At 39.9% G+C, this 10,000-nt stretch overlaps 1 protein-coding gene across 1 annotated transcript in view; it reads right to left on the bottom strand.

Moving 5' to 3' along the window:
• LOC137986504 (uncharacterized) overlaps positions 1–10,000 on the bottom strand; it is a 32,973-nt gene that overhangs the window by 15,327 nt on the left and 7,646 nt on the right. Inside the window, exons 3-4 of the mRNA XM_068833535.1 lie at positions 9,129–10,000; positions 7,313–7,701 (exon numbers count right to left, since the gene is read on the bottom strand). The exon at positions 9,129–10,000 is cut by the window's right edge and continues 481 nt beyond it. Coding sequence (XP_068689636.1) covers positions 7,313–7,701; positions 9,129–10,000 — 1,261 coding nt within the window. The remainder of the gene's footprint in view (positions 1–7,312; positions 7,702–9,128) is intronic.

Raw genomic sequence — 10,000 nt, 5'->3', positions numbered from 1 at the left:
AAAAGGTTGAAAAAGCATTGACAGCGACCGCTGTCGTTTACGCGGGCCATTTAAAGTCGGCCGCGGGCTCCTGCCGTGTTGCTTTCCCTTTCCCGAAGGACCTCCTCGGAACTAGCTTGATATTATTGATAATATATGGATAACGAACCTGGACATCGCATAATGAGTTTGAAACTTGTATGGAACCTTCAAAAAGCAACCTGTACCCTTAACGTAAAGTGAGTTGGAAAACTTATCCCCTCTGTTAGAAAGCGAACATCTGCAAAATTGACTGCACAAGGTGATTAATAAATGGAGATAAAAATCGGTACAAAAGTACGTTAAGAAACCAAGTTCCTCTGATTCTAGAGGCTACTGAAACCGTATACGAGCCGCTCTTATTATTTTATCCCGGTCGGAGACTGGTACTAGCATTGTGGTTGTGTGGGGGCCTAGGCCGAGCAATTGTAGTATTGCGTTTACTCGCGATAGGTAAGTTGCTTGCCACGCAAGCTGTTGGAGAATAAAGAAGTGCGTTTTGAAGAGGTGAAAAGCAAGGATAAAGTACCCATGTTTGCCTTGCTATGGAAAACACGGACTGTGCTTCGCTCCATTTCAAATAACCTTAAAGTACACCATTGTTTCGTTCTAACACGAAATTAATGCATGACGTTTTACGAGGCATACGTAACAATGCTTTATGTAATAGATTAATAAGATCGTTGAAGCCGACACTACTAGTCGCAGATTTGAGAGACACCAATGGGTATGTAAATATCGTTCTTTGTTAATGTCTATTGATCCCGGCATTTGTTAACTACAAGTCTAATCTGTTGATAGATTTCGAATACTTTCCTGTAAACAAGATGAGTGAATAAACTGTGGAATATTTGGAACCTTGGCGATTGTTGCGACTAGCAGTACATTCGAAATCCAACCGGTATAATGGCGGAAGACGCCCTGAAGATACGTAGAAGCGCGAAGACAAGATTCACGAGAAAAAAGAACGAATTCTTCAAGGCGATAGCTGAAAATAAAGGTACTGAGATCCTGAGAACAAAGTTTAAAGAGCTTACCGAGGCCTGGTCTACAGTGGAAGGTAAGCATGACATTTATTTAATGTACCTATCCGAGGAGGAGATTGCGACAAATGAAAAATGGATCGATGAACTACAAGAAGAATATAATGGAGCATCGGCGGTATACGCAAAGTATGAAAATGAAAAACAATTGATTGAACTAAAGGAAAAGGAAGAATTGAACCGCCAGCATATGATGAAACTTCGAGAAGAAGAGTTTCAAAGGATAGTTCAACAGACCATTATAAAGAAGGAATCCGCGGAAGCAATCTTTGAGGCACTTGTCGAACATGTTAAAAATGTGATTGAAACGAGAGCGAATGATGAAAACGCAGGGATAGCGTTGCGTAAAACTGAAAAGGAAATCGAGCTTGCGCTAGCAGACTGTAAGAGCGCGCACAATAAATTACTTGAGATATTAAACGAGGCCACAGCTGAAAATGAAATCGAATGGATTCGAAGAATTCAAACATGTTACAATGAGACAATTGAAACAATTCAAACTTTCACCGCCAGGACAGAAAACAGAAGTAACGCCAGACAAAATTGTGCACTTCGCATTGAAAAGGCTAAAATGCCATCTTTTAATGGAACAATCAGAGAATATCCACAATTTAAGCAGGATTTTCAAAAACAAGTGATGCCAACATTGGATAAAAACAGCGCGTGCTACATTCTACGTTCGTGCTTGGAAAGAGAACCAGCGGAAACAGTAAAGGGCGTAGATGATGATATAAAAGAGATGTGGAAACGACTCGACGAAAAATACGGAGATCCAGCCAAATTAACGGACGCAATCATTAATACAATTCAAGACATAAGACCCATTAAAGAGGGGGAGAACAAAAGATTCATAGAATTGGTTGATGCTGTAGAAGATGGATATAAAGATCTGAAAAGACTTGGATTGGAAAAAGAAATCACAACCACAAGTTCAGTTAGCATAATTGAAAGAAAACTACCTGCTAATATAAAAAGGGAATGGGCTAAATTGGTTAGCGCAGACAATAGCGTGGTAAACAAAACCGACAAATTTCCAAGCCTTCTTAACTTTCTCCTCAGCCAGAAAAGAGCAATTGAATATGATACCACAGAGCTACGACTTACTACTACCTCAACAATAAAAGGCTCAGCACATTATGCAAAAACAAACAAAGATTCAGTAGAAAGACGAGAGGACAGCACCCGCCCCCAAATTAGTAAATGTTTATTCCACAGGGAATCAGATCATTGGACGAGCGACTGTAAATTCTACCTATCAAAACCAAATGAAGATAAAATGAAAACATTGAAGGAAAAAGGAGCCTGCTGGTCGTGTTTACGAAGAGGACACAGACTACTTGAATGTAGGAAGAAGAGACCTTGCGGCGTGAACGGATGCACCAAATGGCATCACCAGACACTTCATAAAGATGAAAAAATTGAAACCGCTTTAAAAGGAATCTCCGGATCCGCAAGTGTATGTGACAACAACATCGCAGACTCTTGTCTATTGCAGATACAGCGAATCGCCACAAAGCGCGGTTGGGTCAATGTTCTATGGGATAGCAGAGCTTCACTCTGTTTCATTACAAATGACAAAGCAAAAGCCGAGCGACTGAAAGGCACGAAAGTTGAACTTTCCATAATCAAAGTAGGAGGAGACAATGAGAAAATCACATCCACTAGATACAAACTTTCACTAATAGACAAACAAGGTCAAGAAGTTCAATTTGACGTATACGGAATCGATAAAATTACTTCAGACATACAGAGCGTAAACGTGAACGGAATCACTCAACTATTTAAAGATATTTCTAAAGATGATATATCAAGACCATCAGGAACAATTGATGTCTTAATTGGTTACGAATACGCGGCGTATCATCCACAGAGTGAACAAACTTCAGGACACCTTCTTCTACTAAAAAATCGCTTTGGAAGATGCATTGGTGGAACACACCCCTTTATCAAGGAAAGGACACGAAACCACATGCTCGATCACAAACAAGTCAACACAGCAATTGTCCGAGTTGAAGATTTCTATAACATAGAGAACCTTGGGATCGGATGTTCACCCCGCTGCGGTGGATGTAAGTGTGGGAAATGCTCTTTAGGGGCCCAAAACTTCACAATAAAGGAAGAAAAAGAATTACATCTGATCGAAAGCAAGCTGGAGTACAATAAAGAAGAAAAGAGATGGATTACAGAATATCCATGGATTCGGGATCCCGCCGAATTGCCTGATAATAAAAGGGCTGCTATGGGAATGCTCATATCAACTGAAAAAAGATTAGCAAAAAATAAAGAACACGCTAACGTTTATCAGAAACAAATTGAAGATATGATCGAACGAGAAGTCGCACGAAAACTCTCGCAAACAGAACTCAAAAACTACAAAGGACCAATTCACTACATTTCTCATCATGAAGTTTTGAAGCCAGATTCCAAATCAACTCCAGTAAGAATCGTGTTTAATAGCAGCGCACGTTACATGGGACACATGCTCAATGACTACTGGACTAAAGAACCACACCTACTTAATGATCTCTTGGGAGTACTCATAAGGTTCAGAGAAAACAACATTGCAATGATAGGTGATATCAAGAAAATGTATCATACAGTCAAGATCAAAACTATTGAGCAACATACACATAGATTTCTATGGAGAGATATGGACACTGGAAGACCACCAGACACGTATGTAATACAAAGATTGTCATTTGGAGACAAACCATCGGGGACGATCGCTACTGTTGCATTGAGAAAAACAGCAGAAATGGGAGCGGATGGATATCCCGAAGCGACTCAGGTCATCAAAGAAAACACGTATATGGATGACATAATAGAGAGTGTTCCCACCAAAGAAAAAGCGACAAAACTCGCTAAGGATATAGAAGCCTTACTTGACGAAGGAAACTTCAAAATGAAAGAGTGGATTTTCACCCATGATAGAATTGATATACTCAAACCTATACCCAACGACAAATCCTCTAATACGGAAAAGGTGTTGGGAGTTGTTTGGAACCCAGTTCAAGACAAATTTGTATATAAGATGCACCTTCGAACCACATCCAAGAAATAACCAAACGATAAGACTCATGATAAGGACAGCAACCCAACGAAAAGAATAATTTTATCACAAGTTAATAGCATTTATGATCCTCTTGGTTTAACTGGACCATTTATAGTCAGAGCAAAGATTTTGATGAGGGAACTATGGGGGATCGAAAATAAACTAGGTTGGGATGATGCAATTCCTGAAAGGTACAAACAATACTGGAAACAATTTTGCCAGGATATGCAAGAAATGAACAACATCAAATTCAAGAGATGCGTGAAACCAAAGGATGCAACAAGTGAACAACCGACGTTAATCATCTTCAGTGATGGATCCAGCAACGCCTTGGGTGCCTGTGCATATGTAAGATGGAAACTCAATAATGGACGCTATAGCTGCAGACTTATACTATCAAAAAATCGACTCGCACCGATAAAAAAGATGTCCATTGATAGAATTGAACTGTGTGGAGCTTTGTTAAACTCAAGACTAAAAGCATTTCTACGCACACAATGTAGATACAAGTTTCTAAAGTGCTACCACATCGTGGACTCCCAAATAGTGCATAGCATGATACAGAAAGAATCGTACGGATTTAATACCTTCGCCGCAACCCGCGTAGGAGAGATACAACAGAATACAAACCCCAAAGAATGGTTTTGGATGGAAAGTAAATATAACATAGCAGATTGGTTAACTCGTGGTAAGAAACCTAATGAAATAAACTTGGACAGCGCCTGGCAAAATGGACCCAGCTTCCTTGAGTTGCCCGAATCCGAATGGCCAATACACAAAACACTGACAAAGGAACAACTTCCTGAATTAATCAAAATAGCATCCACTATAACCAAACCTTTCAGTAAAGATGACAAGGACACATTGGCGTCAAGAATCAACATCGATAGATATTCAGATTTTGGAAAACTAATCAGAGTGACAGCCAGAATTTTGACAATGTACCAAAGAAAACCGAAATCTTCCTTCAAACACGCCGGACAGTCACTAACTCCAAGTGATATAGCAAAGGCAGAAAAATTCTGGATTATGGAAGCGCAAAAAAGCATGTATAAAGACGTTGAAAAAGGACGATACAAACACCTGTGCCCCAGAAAGAATACAGATGGAATATACGTGGTTGGAGGACGGGGAGAAAGGTGGATTGAGATGAGTCACAACAAAAATGAAGTCATCCTTCTTCCTTATGATCATCGGTTTTCACGTCTATATAGTGAACATATCCATAAAAGAGGGCACCTTGGCGTTCTCTCGACAGCCAGTAAAATTCGCACAAGATTCTGGATTGTCAAACTACTGAAGATGGTCAAGTCTATCAGATACAACTGCGTAATATGCAAGAAACTAGACAAAAGGCTGAGTGAGCAAATTATGGGAAAATTACCAGTGGACAGATTAAAGCCGTCTCCCGCATGGACTTGTACTGCTATTGATCTATTTGGAAAACATATGGAGGAGTGATCTTCAACTGTTTAGGCACCCGCGCAGTACATGTAGATCTAGCCGCAGATTATAGCACTGAGAAATTCCTTATGGTCCTGCGAAGATTTGCATCTATTCGAGGGTATCCCTCGAAACTATATTCCGACAATGGACCTCAGCTAGTTGCCGCAAATGAAGAATTAAAAAATGTGGTACAAGGTTGGAATCAAGAGCAACTAAAAGAATTTGGCGTGATGGAAGGATTCAAGTGGGATTTTGCCCCAGCTGATGCACCATGGCAAAACGGAGTGTCAGAAGCGTTAGTGAAATCGGTGAAGCGAGCGATAACAGCAGCTATAAGTGATCATGTCATGACCTTCTCAGAACTCCAAACCATTTGCTTCGAGGTAGCAAACCTTGTGAATGAAAGACCTATCGGAAGACACCCTACGTCACCAGATGATGGCACTTATTTATGTCCCAATGACTTGCTTCTAGGCAGAGCAACTTCACGAGTGCCAAGTGGGCCTTTCAGAGAGCCTTCCAATCCTCGTCAGCGATTCGAATTTGTCCAGAATGTTGTGAACTACTTCTGGAAGAAATGGACAAGGGACTACTTTCCAAGCTTACTAATTCAGCCAAAGTGGCACACGGCTCAACGCAATCTTAGGGAAGGTGACGTAGTGCTCATCCAAGATACTAACCAAATCAAAGGACAATGGAAACTTGGTGTCGTCCTCAAGACATTTCCTGGGCAAGACGGAAGAGTAAGGAGAGTACAAGTACAGTACAAAAATCCCAAACCGGGGGAAGCCGTCAGCGAATATGACGGAAGAGACTTTGTTACCGTCGAGCGAGCAATAAATAAATTGGTTGTTCTTATACCAAAAGAGGAAGCAGAAGATAAAAACAAAACCTGATTGTTTCCTTTCAGTATCTTTTGACCTTTGACTATAGTTATAACTTTTTCATGCCCGGGGGAGTGTTTCGTTCTAACACGAAATTAATGCATGACGTTTTATGAGGCATACGTAACAATGCTTTATGTAATAGATTAATAAGATCGTTGAAGCCGACACTACTAGTCGCAGATTTGAGAGACACCAATGGGTATGTAAATATCGTTCTTTGTTAATGTCTATTGATCCCGGCATTTGTTAACTACAAGTCTAATCTGTTGATAGATTTCGAATACTTTCCTGTAAACAAGATGAGTGAATAAACTGTGGAATATTTGGAACCTTGGCGATTGTTGCGACTAGCAGTACAACCATCACCAGACTATTAAAAGACAAAGCCGAAAACAACAGTGGCCATGCATGTAAAGTAACATTTAAAATGCTGTTTTAACGCCATATATTAAATAACTTGGCGACCAAAATTTAGGATCTGGCGACCAAACTTTTCCCATTAGTCGCCAGCCGGCACCTGAGCAAAAACGTTAATTTCAAGCCCTGACAAAGCATCAATTTCAAGCTTTACGACATACTTCTCAAAGTTCTTACTCACTACAATTACCACTGGTACAATGACGACTTCCTTAACTCCCCAAATTTTTATGATTTCATCCTTGAGAAGATGATATTGCTCAATTTTTTCAATCTACTTTTCTTCCATGCAAGCATTATTATTATTATTATTATTATTATTATTATTATTATTATTATTATCATTATCATTTCTTTTTAAAACCATCACCAGTACACAATCTGGTGTGCAATAAACTTAGGAAAGGCCTCACTTGATTAGGTAATTACATGTACATGTATATCGATACCTGGATCTGGACCAATTGTAACTCTGCAGCAGTCTCATTTTTCTTGTCTTCTTCAGTTTGGGCCAAATCTTTAGCAATTAATCTTGCTATTTCTTCCCCAAACTCGCATTCCTCAAGTTTCTTTCGCTCGCTCGAAGTCCAGTTTATGACTTGATCCACTTCAATTTCACATGTCGATTGATCAACTTCAACTCCAACAGTACTCTCTTGCCAAGGGTCAAAAGGCAAACCGAGTAGAGATTTCTTCAGGCTTGTTTTGCCTGCACGGTCCTGTCCAAGAAGCATGATGCGCCCACGATAAACTTTGACCTTCCCAGTTTGCATGGCCTTCTGAAAAGCATACACAGCCTTTGAGCCCCGGGCTAGAATTTCAAGTGGAACAGATGAATCTGTAAAAGGACAAAAAACTGAAGATGACTGAAGATAACTTGGACATACTCGAAAAAAAATCCAAACACTTTGCTGTAGAGTATGCTAACTGCCATACTCTACTAATGAACTTAGTGAACTTGTGGAAGCTACACATGTAAGCCATGAAACTAGGTCTTGCTGACCTGAGCTAACATTGGGCCTGCATTCCGCAAGAACTTGGGCGTCAAAGGGGGGAGTTTCGAACCCTGGATTAAAAAAACTTGACATCCAAAGTCACGTCAATTTTTTAATTCACACAAACATTTTTCTGAAAAAGGTTTAAGGTGACTTATAAATCAGCTCATACCTTGTAACAGAAAAAGTAATAATATTAATAAATATATGTAAGATTTAAAATTTTCATTATATGCTAATTGTTCGGAGCTTGGGATGCGAAAATAGTTTATGGGACTGAGTACTGTACATGGCCCTGTAAACAAAATATGAGCAAAAGAATCAGCGACAAAATTACATCATCTAGATTAAAAGTACTTTTAAATGTACAAACTAGTAAGAATTAAAGTTAAAATATATTTATTAACGAATTAACAACAATATTATAACCTTCAGTCATAGAATTCCTAATATTCTGATAAAATCTATTAAGAGTGATTCGCTTAACATTAGTGGTTAATGAATTCCAAAGGTTGCCAATGGTGTAACAGAGAGAACGCATACTATTTTGAGAAGTTTGATACAAGTTTACAAACATATCACGATTGAGTGATACAAATGTGCAGACTAGGGAGCTTATGCACAAGAGTTTTTCATGCCACAGACAGCAACCAAAAGTGTACATTACCACACTTGTGTCAACTGGGGTCTCAGTGGCTTTTTTATCTCTAGTGAATGAGCACTCCTAATGCATATGCGGACGTCTTGAAAAGGTCAAAAGGATACAAGAGGTGTTTACTGTAAGCGACTAGAAAGGGAAGTAGCCGATCCACATCATCAATGGGGTTGCCGTCCAAATACAAAGTAGTAAGGGAGGTGATTACTGTGAGGGCCTGGGAAAGTGAAGTAGCACCTTCACCACCAATGGAATTGTCAGACAAATCCAGAGTGGTTAGAAAGGTGTTTACTGCAAGGGCCTGAGAAAGGGAAGTAGCCCCCTTATCACCCATGGAGTTGTCAGACAAGTCCAAAGTGGTTAGGGAGGTGTTTACTGCAAGGGCCTCGGAAAGGGAAACAGTCCCCTTATCATCAATGGAGTTGCAAGGCAACTGCAAAGAAATAAGGGAGATGTTTACTGTTAGGGCCTGTGAAAATAACATTGACAAATCAATTTCAGTTAACTCAAGATTCCTTCCAAAGCTATCAGCTAATTTAGTATAAGGGTTTTCTGAGAAACGTTGACATTCCTCCATCAAGTCAAAAGCTAACAGCAACTTCAAGTTCTGCTTACCCGAAGATCTGCGGTCCTCCGGGTCTGCAGATGAGACAGCAGGCGAAACTGCAGTACCTTCGGATTTCAAGGCTATGATTTTATTCATGAAGATGAAAACTTGTCTTGATTGACCAAAGAATCTTTCATCGGTCAGAACTGATTTCTTGTCAATTACTCCATCAAGAATGGAAAATGCAAGATATAGACCGGAAAAGAACTCTTGAAACCTCTTGTGAAAGAAGCTATAACGAAAAAAAGGCGTTCTCTTGCTACCGCCAGCCTGCATTGTGAGAAAGCCAAATTTAATGAAAAGACTTTCCTTGAAATTCCCTTCGACATCTTCAAAATGCAGCTCTCCTTTACGAAGAGTTTCCAGCGCCATTCTACCTAGGGTCATCAGTTCCTTCTTGTAAACAGAACAAAGGTCTTTACCACTACTTGGTACATGTAATTGGTTCTTGCTTAATTCGTATCGCCTCAAAACAAAGAGAACAATCTTAAAGTACAGCTGTGTTATGTTGTTTGGTAGAACACCATCATAATCTTGGAAAAGCACACAGAGCAGAAGTGTAGTTAAAGGGTTTTTTGTTAGCTCTTTTAAATCCCCTTCGATATGCTGATCATCATCATCATCATCATATGGATCCCATAGTACTTTTATCAGCTTCTCTGCCTTTTGTCCTGCGTCTCGAAAATACTTCCTTATAAAACGCTCCGCATCACCTTTCGTGAATCCTACAATCTCTAACAGTGTGTCCGAGTATCGCCTTACTTCACTCCCTTCTTCGTGACCAGAAGTAAAAACAATGTGACAACCAGGAAGCAGCTTTGTCAGCGTGCGCATAAGATCAAGACGAGGGTCTGCCTCATCTAACCCATCGAGCACTAAC

The sequence above is a fragment of the Montipora foliosa genome, unplaced genomic scaffold, assembly GCF_036669935.1.
Source record: "Montipora foliosa isolate CH-2021 unplaced genomic scaffold, ASM3666993v2 scaffold_215, whole genome shotgun sequence".
Classification (NCBI taxonomy): Eukaryota; Metazoa; Cnidaria; class Anthozoa; order Scleractinia; family Acroporidae; genus Montipora; species Montipora foliosa.
Note: the sequence above shows the minus strand (reverse complement) of the source record. Positions and strands in the feature narration are given on the sequence as shown.